The 13,303-nt window shown below is 42.1% G+C and overlaps 2 protein-coding genes across 3 annotated transcripts in view; one reads left to right on the plus strand and one right to left on the minus strand.

Annotated features, from left to right (window-relative positions):
• LOC145425230 (protein NLRC3-like) overlaps positions 1 to 13,303 on the minus strand; it is a 611,895-nt gene that overhangs the window by 78,746 nt on the left and 519,846 nt on the right. The gene's annotated exons all lie outside the window — the stretch shown is intronic.
• LOC113018140 (uncharacterized) lies at positions 1,718 to 11,749 on the plus strand. 2 transcript variants are annotated; one of them, XM_080298272.1, is made up of 5 exons: positions 1,718 to 1,824; positions 6,930 to 7,061; positions 7,146 to 7,238; positions 10,139 to 10,240; positions 11,571 to 11,749. In XM_080298272.1, exons 2-5 carry the CDS (start codon positions 6,973 to 6,975, stop codon positions 11,686 to 11,688), a joined length of 402 nt encoding a protein of 133 aa, XP_080154398.1. In that variant the 5' UTR covers positions 1,718 to 1,824; positions 6,930 to 6,972; the 3' UTR covers positions 11,689 to 11,749. The 2 variants fall into 2 exon arrangements, with proteins under 2 accessions (XP_080154398.1, XP_080154399.1); XM_080298273.1 differs by having other exon boundaries at positions 1,728 to 1,824; positions 6,936 to 7,061.

Consider the following 13,303-nt stretch of genomic DNA (forward strand, 5'->3'; position numbering starts at 1 on the left):
TAAAAGCTGAATGCTCTCTGGTTAGAAGTGATGTCACACATTAGGATAACTGTGCCAGCTCTCTGTCAGAGTACCAGGGCCTCGCTTTGACCACATGACTCTCAGTACACAGCATGATGTGTGCGCTGTAAACAGGAAGCAGGGGAGCAGGACTGAGGTAAACCTCTGAGGGATCAAACTGAGACTGAGCTCCAGATGTTTCCACATGTTTCTGCTCTGCGTGTGTTTGATGATTATTTCAGGTAGAGATGATGGAATATGACCAGTCTGATGTCAGCCTGCTTCTCTGACAGCGCCTCACCTCTCTATGCTGCCCCCTGCTGGCTCTTATCATTACTGACTGAGTCCTTGCTGCCACTTAATTAGGTACAGCTTGCTAACACAGGCTCAGACCTGCTTTGCCTTTACAGATACCTTAAACCTTCATGGCTCAGATTCAGCGAGGTGCTGGAAACATCCCTCAGAGTCATGTGATCAGTGACGCCTGCTTCAGCACTGACAGATAGAAAAGTACATCCACATAAACAGGAAATGTAATAATAATAATCAAATGCTGATTCTCAGCTTTTCAGCCCTTTGTCTGGATGTTAATCCAGCTGTGTGTGTTTGTGATGACAGTAAATAAATGTCAGACTTACAGCTCCTGTTTTACTGCATTAAAGTAACATGGATGGTAGTGAAAGCAGGAAATGACAAATGTAGCACAGCAGCAGTGTTTAACACGTCTGAGCTGGAAACAGAAACTCTGGTATGAACATCATTCATAGAACAGCTTCCAGCTTCTTTTGCTCGGCTACATTTTGGATGGATCTGCATTTAAAGATGAGACTAAAATGGTTAGGGTCAGGAGGTCAAATGTCAGAGCTCCTGTGGGTCTGAGGGCGGCCTCACGCTGGAGAAGGATGAAGGAGTCTGACCTGAGCCAGTGTTTGACATGAACACATCAGCACTGCTATCAGTGAGCCTAACGACAGCTGTTAGCATCATTTCAGTGTTTCAGTCATTTAAAAACACTTCCTGTCACTGTGGTGGTTACAGTGACATCATGCAGTTTGTGTTTTGACCTCCAGAGGGCGACAAATCAGCACAGACAGAGAGCTCCATTCAAACTTTGCTGCCATCAGTAAGAATTCTTCAAATATAATCATCAGTGTTTGAGCAGTTATGATATCAGGGACAATCTAGACATGTGTGACAATACTGAACATGTCACATGACACACCTTAAACATCATGTGATCCACTCTCAGTCTGCACTTTGATTCATTACTTCAACAGGTTGAAATGAGCTTTGAAGAAACATTCAGTGAAATAAATCTCTCATGGATTCATGTGAGCAGCAGATGAACTTTGTACCAACAACATCTTCAATAACAGAGTCTGAATGAAGCTCAGGTGTTGATGCTGCTCACTGATTGGATGGTTGGTTTCAGCTCTGCTCTCAGTCTTTACTGCACAGGTGAAGGTAGAAAGTGTGACTGGATCTATAGACTGGAAACAGAGAAACATGCTGAACATTTGAAGCTTTGCAGCAGAAATGTTCATGTTACAAATACAGCAGAGCTGATCTGGGATCAGTGTGTTCACACCTGCAGCTACAACAAGGTTTCATGTCTCCACACGTCAGCATGTGAACTTTACTCTGACTCAGTCTGAGCAGTCATATTTTTAAAGTTAACACATCAGCACACACAGAGCTGAGCCCCTCCCACCTGTGCTGAGTTTCAGGTGGAGCCCCGCCTCCTTCCAGGAAGCAGCTCACCTGTGTGTCCGTGTTTAGTGTCCAGGTGTGGAGCAGAGCTTGTTGTTGGTGTGTGAAGAAACTGTAAGTTTGCTTTGTTTCCTCCTTTAACAATTTGTCTTTAGGAACTTTACTGTTTGTTCAGCTCACATTTGATTTCTTCACACAACAAACTGTGTGTTTGTATTTCCGGTCTCTCCATTAAAGTCAGTGTGTAATGTTTCCTGGCTAACATCAGCTGTGTGCAGCTTAGTTCCAGCACAAACAGCACAAATCTGCCGCTCCATAGTTCACGGTAACGGACTCACAGCTGGACCAACGAGGCCGAGTGTGTCCGCCACTCTGAGCTACGTTCCTGTTTTGTGTACTTGTAGTTTGTACTGTGTCCCAATTAAGAGAGTGCACGCTTGAAGTACGCGCACTACGCGTACTACGTACGGTGCGTACTATAATTATGAGAAGTGCGGAAGTGAGAGGTTTGTGAAATGGGACGGTCTAGCCTTCGTCGCGCTGCTCAGGTTGCCTAGCAACCATGATACTAACAATGAGAAACGTTTCATACAGCTTTGTTTGACAGAAATGAAGGAGAACATATTTTGTACATTTGTTTCTACATGAGCTTTGTTTGATTTAATAAGTATCTGAGGCTGAGACCACAGGACTGTAAAACATGATTGTTGGGCTTCATTTCTGTGCTGAACAGTCATTTAAGATTAGTTAGTAAATAACAATTATTTAATGTTGTTCATGAGACTAAAGTCATCTCACTGTGGTAATGTAAATATAATATGGCCAATATTATATTTATTGTCAGATTATTATGATATATATATATTACAGCAGTGAGCTTGAACTCTGTCAAAGATTCAAGTAGCAGTTATTTATATTTCCTATCACCTTAAATCTTCAATCAAAGACAAGTATCTTTGACAGTGTATATATAGATGTATTATATATAAGAAACAAATGTTGTTCTTTCAGTATGTTGGCATTACTAAATTTGGCTCAGTGCTTACATATATGTGTAAAAAGAAAATGTACGAGCTGTGATAACTGTGTCTGATAGAATGAAGAGTAGACTGATATATGAAATATTCCTTTATTGGGTGAGAACATCAGACCATGTCATAACTGCTTTCAGTCATACAGAATAGATATCAGAGCCTTAAACAGGCTGACTTCTGCTAAATGGGTCAAACTGGGCAGAAAGTCTACAAACACATAACATCCTTATAGAATATGATGTAATAATAATAATGGCTTGGATTTATATAGCGCTTTTCAAGGCACCCAAAGCGCTTTACAATACCACTACTCATTCACACACTGGTGGAGGCAAGCTACAGCCCTGGGGCCAGTGTTGGGAAGGTTACTTTTAAAATGTATTCCATTACAGATTACAGAATACATGCCCCAAAATGTATTCTGTAACGTATTCCGTTACGTTACTCAATGACAGTAACGTATTCTGAATACTTTGGATTACTTAATATATTATCATGCTTTTTACAACAACGTGAACTATTGCTGTGTGATTTATTACTATTACTGAAGGTCCGCGACTCCAAACTGTAGTAAAGGGACCTCTGACTAATACGGCGGGGTCCCTGTCAGCTCGTAGCCGAAAAATAGCTTTACTTTGTTGTGTGGGTCAACTTTTCTTGCGAGAGACAGAGAGAGGCGTTGAAAGAGTGCTCCAACGGAACTTATTGTTTTCGGAGGAAAACACGAACACGGTGTACAGTCGAGTCTTAATAGCTTACTTACAACTGGGCTCGTCAGGCACTCTTCTTGGCTGCAGTGGTTATTATTATATTTACGTGCTTCCAGTTCCCGTTTTTCCTCGATGACAACTCGTACCTTTCCACTCCCCTTTTTCTCCCTCCTCGCTCTCACAGACCCATAACGTGTATGGCAGTCCATTCTCCCTGCAACACGGACTACACTGCCCATGATGCTACATTCTTTAGAGCTATGCTTGTAGCATTCTGCCTGTTAGCTTAGCACAACAACAACGAAAAGGCGCTCTCTCACCCAGGAAACACACAGTCGCAGGGAGAGAGAGAGAGCATCGCCCTGTAACCATGGCAACCGTAACCCTGCCACCTGGAACAAAAGAACGTAGCTGTCAAACAAAACCCAAACAGTCCTGACCCGCCACAATATGAAACAGGAAAGTACCGCAGTGTAATCCATTTATTTCAACAAAGTAACTGTATTCTGAATACCACCTTTTTAAACGGTAACTGTAACAGAATACAGTTACTCATATTTTGTATTTTAAATACGTAACGGCGGTACATGTATTCCGTTACTCCCCAACACTGCCTGGGGCAGACTGACAGAAGCAAGGCTGCCATGTCGCGCCATCGGCCCCTCTGGCCAACACCAGTAGGCAAGTAGGGTAAAGTGTCTTGCCCAAGGACACAACGACCAGGACAGAGAGCCCAGGGATCGAACCGGCGACCTTCCAGTTACAGATGCGATTCCCAACCCCCTGAGCCACGGTCGCCCACAAATCGATCTATATGTAACCCTATAGATCAACTTACCTCAGAATATATAAAGCATATAAACAATTCCAGCAATATGATGCAACAAACACAGCAGCTACTGATCCAAAATACTCAAAGCTTCATAGAACTGGAACAAACATTTATTTTTAGCTCCATTCTGCTGCTGATACAGACTTTAGGTTTCTGAACATTAAACTTGTTGCTGCCTTTCATAGTGTGTAACTTGAAGGCCCTGAGTACTTTCTCCCACACTGAAAACACTGGGATGATAACATTATTTGAACATTACCTAATAAGACTGATTCAGGACAGACAGTTATGTTAAACTTTCCTAGCAGTCCTTCACAAACAGGGAACAGTCTGTCTATTCTCTCCATCTGTCAGCTGCTGCTGGCTCTTCCTCCTCCTCTTCCTCACACACTGCTGAGTTTGTCCTGGTGGATCATCAGGGCTGCAAAGCCTCACAGATGATGTGCAGCAGTGGGTCCCTCAGTCTGTCCTCACTCTGGACACTTGCAGTCGTCACACATGGAAATCAAATGTGTGATAAGCTGCAGGATTCAAACACAAGTGTAACTTCTAAACACATGTTCATACTTTTATTCCACAATCAGAGAGAAAGAAACAGAGAGAGAGTGCAGGACAGACAGACAGGTGACAGTCTCAGGTGTACACACTGCTACACAACAGCACCAGAGAAGCAGGATTTAGTGTTTGTGTTATTACGAGTGCTAAACAAGAAGAGTTCCAGATGGTGCAGTGGACACATGTGTGACTGCTGTGATTAAAGCATCATTCTTTCAGCTTAACGAGTGAACCGTCAGCTCGTTCAAACACACGTTAAAGTCCGTTTGGCTCGACACCACCGAACAGAGGCAGCAATATAACATAGCTAACATTAACAGTGCAGTGAATCCTGCTTGTGCCGTGATATTCAGGACTGCAAACCGAGCAGCATCACTGACTTTCAGCTTGTTGTGTTTGTGGATATATGACTGACTTTAATTATCCACAAAATCATCATCACATTCTCTGTAAGATTAAGGTCGACTATACATATATATATTTTGAAGTAGAGGCTTTAAAACCAAGTAAACGCTGAAAGTACAAACATCACTAATGTCACATAACTTTGCCGACATGTGGCCAATAGGAATGTTTTAATGTTCTTCATTATCAAACATTTGCACATAAATAAGTAACCTAATATTCAGTACTTACTTTTGAAGGTTTACTCTTTGGCCGCTCCGCTTCTGCCGTCTGCCGTATAGGGCTTTGGAGTTGACGTCACACTGCAGTGCATTGTGGGATTGCTGCACCATGTCAGAAGGCCACAAATCAAAACAAACACACTGTGTTGGAAGCAGGACTGTCAGAACCATGCTTAAAATCAGGGCAAAAGACAAAGGGCTGTATCACAACCGATTGCGCCAAGACGCCAAAAGACGGTACTTGGACAAAATAGCGTGCATCGGTAATGTGGACCCGTATGAAATAAGGCAGCGGAGCGGAAACCCAGACAGCCTACTGCCGTTGTCCTATCCCGATATTTTCGCGTGCCTTGTCTGTGGAGTCAGCGCATACACGGCGAATCATTTTCGGAATTATGAATTCCTGGAGGCGCACATCTAATTCACAAACGGTTGGGTACAAGATTTGGCCGTTTTTAAGCCTCCACATTGTGAGTACGTTGACCATATGACCAAGATACAGCTTGAGGTTGCACATAACATTGACTTCTCCTCAGCAGCTGCCCCAAAAATTGCTCTAGATGAACGATTCACGATTGATGCAAGCTGTGCGTTGCCATGTAAATAGTTTGCATTTCATGTGTATGTACATGTGAACAGATCTTGAATAAAAAAAAATTAACATACTTTTCTTTTCTGTTTTATTGAAACCACTTTACAGAAAGTACAATTATTTACAATGAACTGTACATGCAACACAACAGTTTTATGAATATTCAACAAGAGCAAGTTTCATTTGGCCCTGGTTTGACAACCACACTGGGGCACATATTCACCAAAACACAGCACACCTTAACAATCTTATCAAGCAGTGTTGTGCGCCGGTCCGAGTTTGACACAGGTATGTCGTCGTGCCCCATGTGCAGCGTTGGAGCCAAGTCTGGATTTGTTACATCCATTTCATATGCTGGTTTGAGTAATAAGCCTCTGCGTCAACATGACGTGGTTCTGCAGCATCACACATTAGGATGCTTTATCTAATTATCTTGATTCAAAATAACACTAAAAGCCTATTAAGAGAGATATGAATTTATTTAGAACTCACCAGAAAGAAAATGCTGCGAGCAAACCAACAAAAAATTGGGGATGGCAGAAAACTCGATATCCACTCGTCTGACCTCTGCAAACCAAGCTTGACGTATTCGTTTAGAATGTTGTTCACACCTGTTGAACTGACTGAAACTTCTAGTCACAGTAAATCAGTGTGTGTCAGTGAATGCATCGTGTGTGCTTCGTGGCTCCATTGATTGGACTGATAGTAGAGCAGCTGATGGCAGCTTCATCTGCCTCACACTGCTGTCTGACTGCATCCAGCTGACACTGAGATGAATCAGGAAAGAAGCAGCTGATATTTGGACAGCACACATGATGAAAGGAGGATTTCAGTTGATGTGCACATGAACGATTTGTGTTTCCTCTGCAGGTGAAGGTAGAAAGTGTGTGTGAGCTGATGTGAATTGAGCAGCATGGATCAGTGTGAGGACAGAGAGGAGGGAGTCCCTCCCTCTAAAAGCACTCTGTGTGGGGAACATGAGAGCCAGACCAAAGCTCAGAGGTGAGATGACCATCTCTAACTGTCCATGACTCTTCTCCATGTCACAGCTCAGCACTCACATCACTGCTCCATCATTATTCACAGGAACCAGCCTGGACCTCCACCCAGCTCTGTGTCCTTACAGAGTGACGTGTCTAGAGGTTTCCTCATTGATTTTAAAGTCTCTGCTGCAGAGAGGTGAGCTGTTAGTAACAAGAACTCTCTGATTTAAATGATTTTGATGTTTCCTGGTTTCTAAAATGCATCTCTGTAGCAGAACAGTGTCTCCAAGGACACACAGGCTCAGCTGTAACTGTCAGTTTCTGGTTTTAAGACACATTTGGACTCAATTGGCTGTTTTTAACTATGTATTTTAATCAGAGGTGTAAATTTAGAGCTCACACATCTGGATCCTAAACTATGATAGAAACAGCTGCTAGCAGTGGGTAGTTTGACTTTGATACGCTGCTCTAGAAAGCAAACAAAAGTTTGTGCAGCTCCTCTGTTCAGCTGCAATCTTTTCTAAATGGACACAATGTTCTTGAGAGGTTTCAGTCTGGTTTTAAAACTCTTCATAGCACAGAAACTGCACTTTTAAAAGTTCTTAATGATCTTTTATTAGCCACTGACTCAGGTGACTCAGCTGTGCTTCTGCTTTTAGATCTGACTGCTGCCTTCGATACTGTTGACCACAGCATTTTAATCTCACGGTTGGAGCACTGTGGCGTAAAGGGCACCCCATTAGAGTGGTTCAGGTCATACCTGTCTGACAGGACCTTCTCTGTGAGCTTTGGCGATTTTATCTGTTCCTCAGCTCCCCTTACTTGTGGTGTTGCCCAGGGATCTATACTGGGGCCAATATTGTTCTCCATTTATATGCTGCCTTTAGGTCTAATTTTTAGAAAATACAACATTTGTTTTCATTCATATGCCGATGATACTCAGATCTATCTTCAATTGAAGGGAAACAGTCCTGCCTCACTAGAACCCTTACTTCAGTGTCTCTGTGAAGTTACATCCTGGATGGCCTCTAATTTCCTTAACTTTAATGAGAACAAAACTGAAGTGATAATTTTTGGACCAAGCGGCAATCCCAACACTTCTAATTTTAACCTGCACAGTTAAAATTTTGTCAAATCACATGCCAAAAATTTGGGGGTTATACTTGACAGCAATTTCACCTTTGAAAAACAAATTAGCTCAGTTGTACAGCGGTCTTTCTTCAAACTGAGGCTTTTATCTAAGGTGAGGCCATTTTTATCTTTTAAAAACTTTGAACGAGCGATTCATGCTTTTATTATATCCCAGCTGGACTATTGTAACTCCTTATATGCTGGAGTCAGCCAGACCTGCCTGGCAAGGCTGCAGTTGGTCCAGAATGCTGCAGCTCGTCTTCTGACACGTACTAAAAGATGTGAACACATTTCCCCGGTACTTGCCTCCCTTCATTGTTCCCTGTCCGCTTCAGAATTAATTTTAAAATTTTATTGTTGACTTACAAAGCCCTGAATGGACAGGCTCCCGGGTATTTGTCTGACCTCTTGCAGACTTATACCCCCCTTAGATCTCTTAGATCAAGTGATCTTTTGCTTTTAGCTGTACCAAGGTCGAGGCTGGTTCATAGAGGCGATCGAGCATTTGCAGTCGTAGCGCCTAAGCTGTGGAATAATTTACCCCTACACATCAGACAGGCTCCCACTGTCAATCTTTTTAAATCTTATCTTAAAACGCATTTTTATTTACTGGCTTTTAATACAGCATGAGAGTTGTTTGTTAATTTATATTTGGTGTTTGCTTTTAATACTCTAAGTTATTTTATTGTGTATGTTGTATTCTTGTACAGCACTTTGGTCAACGCTCCTGTTGTAATTAAATGTGCTATATAAATAATTAAACTATTAAACTATTAAACTCTTCAGAAAACTGTTCAGAGAGCAGCTGCTGTATTAGACAAAGGCTCGTCGTGTGAGCCCAGATGTGTGTAACAGCTGGATGAAGGAGAACCATCACAGTCACGTCTCCATCCCGCCTTTATTAATGAACTTCCTGTTGCTTGCAGATGACAGGAACACAAAGTGTTTGTGCCACGTGATGCTGCAGGATTTGTTAACGTGTCCATGATGGTAACATCTCCTCGTCTAACTGCAAACACATGAGCGCTCTGTTAAGGTTCAAATATTGAGGATGGATACAAGAGGTGATCGAAGAATAACCACACTGATCCGGCCGGGTGAAGTCAAACGATGATTTTAATGAATACACGCGTGGGAAGATCACTACAGACAGCAATTGATCTTCAACTTAATCAAAGCATACACAGATTTTTATAGCATCAGGGTTTAAATTTAATGACGCCCCTTCATACGTCACAGAGAGAATACATACATACATCAAATCAAAACCACAATGACTCTTAACACAGTTCAAAAGAACATCGTCTTCTATTTTCATGGCCGATTCCTCCGGTCAACCTTTTGACTTCCCGTTCAGTCACCCATCGTGCAAGACCTGGTTCCTCATTTTCAGAGACAACAACAAGAAACAGTTCCTCTTTTACAACTTCGCAGTTACAACCAGACATGACTAACCCCTCACCTATAAATAAGTCTAACTAATGTATGTGTGTGTGTGTTGACCTCACTCAGCCTCTCGCCTACTAACTGTCTGTGTCTCGTCCTTAAATGCTTTCTCATCTCCCCCTTACACTTCTGCAAACTCTCTGCAAGCCTGCAGTTTCCTGTCCCCCTGTGACTTTAGTCTTTCTGAAAGACACACACTGTTTAAACCTCTGAATGCAATATCAATGCTGCAGATTATATTATTAATGCAATGGTAATAATGATGATTATTTAACAATAGCAGTAAAATAATTTCCCTGCTCCACAGCTCCTAACAGCAGCTATCACAGCCACACAGGCAGACTGTGTCTCACTGTTGCATTCAGGGACATTTGTTTTCCTGTAAAAAGCTGAACTCTAATCTAAGAGGACTGTTACTGACAGGAAACAGCTGCATTATCTGCAGTCTGTGTGATCACAGCTGCTTCAATCACTTTATCAGAGAATTGATCATTGAATAAAACATGTTTGTGTCTGCAGAGGTCAGAGGTCACAGTCTGCAGGATCCAGCTGTCCGTCTGTGAGGAGTGACTGGTCCAAAGATAAACCTCCAGTCTTCATTGGTGAACCTGGACCAACGAGGTCAGAGAACTGTGATGACTCCTTTACATGTTTGTGTTTTCCTCCATAAATATGACCAAAGATTCATTAAAAAGGTAAAAAATATTAGACTTTGTCCTGTAGCGCTGTGTGGCAGGCAGGATTGGACCCAAACACAACAGGATGAAGTCAAAGAGGCAGCTTTATTTCAGCTGTGAACATGCAAACAGCAGAAATAAGGAAACATAACTGTAGGTTTGCAGTGAATGAAGCCTCAGCTCGACGCTCCACTTTGTCCCTCTTTTCCTTCTCCAAACAGCCACATCAGGAGTCTCTGATGGAGTTTTAAAATATTTGATTACAAATGTCCAAAGATGGGTTCAGGATACCTGAATCCACAATTATTAAAGCTAAAATAGTTCACAGGGTTTGGACTTTGTTAGGTGACGAGAGAACATCAAAGTGTTTTTTATCTTTAAACAGTATTTTTATCACTTCAGTTGCTCTCACAGCCCTGTTTGTTATTTTACCAGAGCTCTTATGTTTCACTCAGTGCTCCCACCAAACACCTTGGAGGACACATTAGTGTGATTTAGATTTCATTGGTGCAAACACCAGTCACACAAGCTAACCCATGGAGGCAGCAGCAGGCTTTGTGTTTGGTAAAGTCTGTTGGCTTACTCTAAGAGAGTTTAGTTTGTTAGCACAAAGAGCTGTCAGCTAAAGCCCTGAATGCACTTTGAATACAGATGAACTGAGAAAAACACTTTAAATACAGCAAACAGTCAAACTGACAACATCTTTTTCTGCTGATCATCCACAGCAGTACATTTAGCATTCATACTAGCAGCAGGCTATGACTGTCCACTCAGCACCAACACAGGTAGGAGTGAGCAGTGAGGAAGCAGGACTGTGGGCAAGTTTGAGCTACAATCCTATTGGCTTCTCAGTTTCTCCAAAGAAAAGGGGACAAATTCTTGGTGTTGTGAAGATGTGAGTTGGTCTTGTTGTCGTGGGGCTGGAAGGATGCTGGCAGTGAGAGGCTTTTCATACAGTGTTCAGTAACAGAATGAAAAGAAAGCCACTGCACATGAAACAAGGTGCTCGTAGTGTTTGTTTACTGTGTTTGTGCCACAATGTCAGATCAGTTGTAGATTCACATGCAGACTTGTCCAGTGAAACCAATGCAAGTACTGCAGTACAGAGCAAAGACTAAGCAAGGGTGTTATTGTAAACTTTAACAAAAGACTGTTATGTGACAAAGAGTAAGTACATTATTTTTATGAGATTGTTCATCATGTCTTTAATTTAATATTTCCAGTTTTTTCCTTCCTGTCTCATGAAGCTGTTACATTTATCGTTTTTCTTTTAGGATCAATAAGAGGCCAGAATCTCCTGGACCTGAACCCAGCTGTGTTTCCTTAAAGAGCAACGAGTTGAAGGATTTTGATATAAACTTTAAAGGCTGTTCTTCTGCTGCTGAGAGGTAATGTGTGTCTAGATGTTGTTCCTGACTCTGTATTTTTGAATAAATCCTCATGTTTAATATCAGCTCAGCTCTTTTTCACACACATTTCTATGTTGGTATGTGAAGCGGTGTGTGTTGGAGTGTTTCCACAAACACAGCAGTCAGAGTGGAAAGAGTGGATGTTGTAGGAGGTGTTTGTGTAGTGAAGAGGCTGAGTGTCTGTAGGACTCCAGCTGCTCCAGCAGGTGTCTCCTTTGTGCTTTGCTTCAAACACAGTGTAGGGAGGAGCTTCCACTCAGGTGTTTCAGGTGTTGCTGGATGGAGGAGGACAAATAGTTTTTCCCTTCAGTGACACTTCAGCAGCTCAATGTTCTGGGGAGATGTTTGTCTTTATGAAGGTTTATGGATTCTTGTTCTTACTTTGGTTAAACTGAGCAATACATTTTCCATCTAACATTTAAAGTAGCTGCAGCTGCAGCCTCTGTGATGTTTCACAGTCTGAAAGTAACGAATTCAACCAGAGTTCAAACAAAGGCTTAATATACGTGTGTGTTTGATATAATGCCAACAAGTACAAATAGTATATACACATATATATATATGTGTGTATATGTGTATATATATAGAGCAGCTGGATAGCGTAGTGGTTAGACTACACGCCTTTGGAACAGAGGATCGCAAGTTCGATTCCTGCCTGGGGCATCTGTATCCAGTAAGGGTCCTAAGGCTAGACCCCCTATGCTAAGCAAGCGAGACAGATAAATATGAAGGCATGCCGGCTCGGACGTCGCCCGGATCAACAAGGTCCGCGTCAGGTGTTGAGGAACCAGGGCACCCTGACGAAAACGAGGTACAACACAAATGCTACGGCAAGGAGGAGTCAGGATGCCAGGTCAGGGGGGAGATATCATCACCCCCACCCGAGATTGGGTACATAGCCCCAAGTGCGATAGGAGAAGGATCGTTGAGTGTGAGAGGAACTGACCTGAAAAATAGGATCATGGCCAAGTGATCGATGTAGCGGTTCCGAATGACAGCAATATCAGGAAGAAGGAACACGAGAAGCTGGAGAAATACCAAGGGCTCAGAGAAGAGCTCGAGAGGATGTGGAGGGTGAAGGTAACGGTGGTCCCCGTGGTAATCGGAGCACTAGGTGCAGTGACTCCCAAGCTAGGCGAGTGGCTCCAGCAGATCCCGGGAATAACATCAGAGATCTCTGTCCAGAAGAGCGCAGTCCTGGGAACAGCTAAGATACTGCGCAGGACCCTCAAGCTCCCAGGCCTCTGGTAGAGGACCCGAGCTTGAAGGATAAACCGCCCATAGGGGCGTGCTGGGTGTTTTTTTTTTTTATACACACATACATATATATATATATATATATATATATATATATATATATGTATGTATGTATGTTTTTTTTTTATACACACATACATATACATACATACATACATACATACATACATACATACATACATACATACATACATACATACATATATATATGTATGTATATATACATATATACACATACATATATATATGTATGTATATATACATATATACACATACATATATATATGTATGTATATATACATATATACACATACATATATATATGTATGTATATATACATA

This window comes from Astatotilapia calliptera, chromosome 3, assembly GCF_964374335.1.
Source record: "Astatotilapia calliptera chromosome 3, fAstCal68.1, whole genome shotgun sequence".
NCBI lineage: Eukaryota > Metazoa > Chordata > Actinopteri > Cichliformes > Cichlidae > Astatotilapia > Astatotilapia calliptera.

What these genes read in the sequence shown, in the direction of transcription:
- LOC113018140 (XM_080298272.1), top strand. Translation starts at nt 6,973, where the DNA reads ATGGATCAGTGTGAGGACAGAGAGGAGGGAGTCCCTCCCTCTAAAAGC. An exon ending in AAAGTCTCTGCTGCAGAGAG is followed by an intron (nt 7,239 to 10,138) that starts GTGAGCTGTTAG and finishes TTGTGTCTGCAG; the next exon opens with AGGTCAGAGGTCACAGTCTG. An exon ending in GGTGAACCTGGACCAACGAG is followed by an intron (nt 10,241 to 11,570) that starts GTCAGAGAACTG and finishes TTTTTCTTTTAG; the next exon opens with GATCAATAAGAGGCCAGAAT.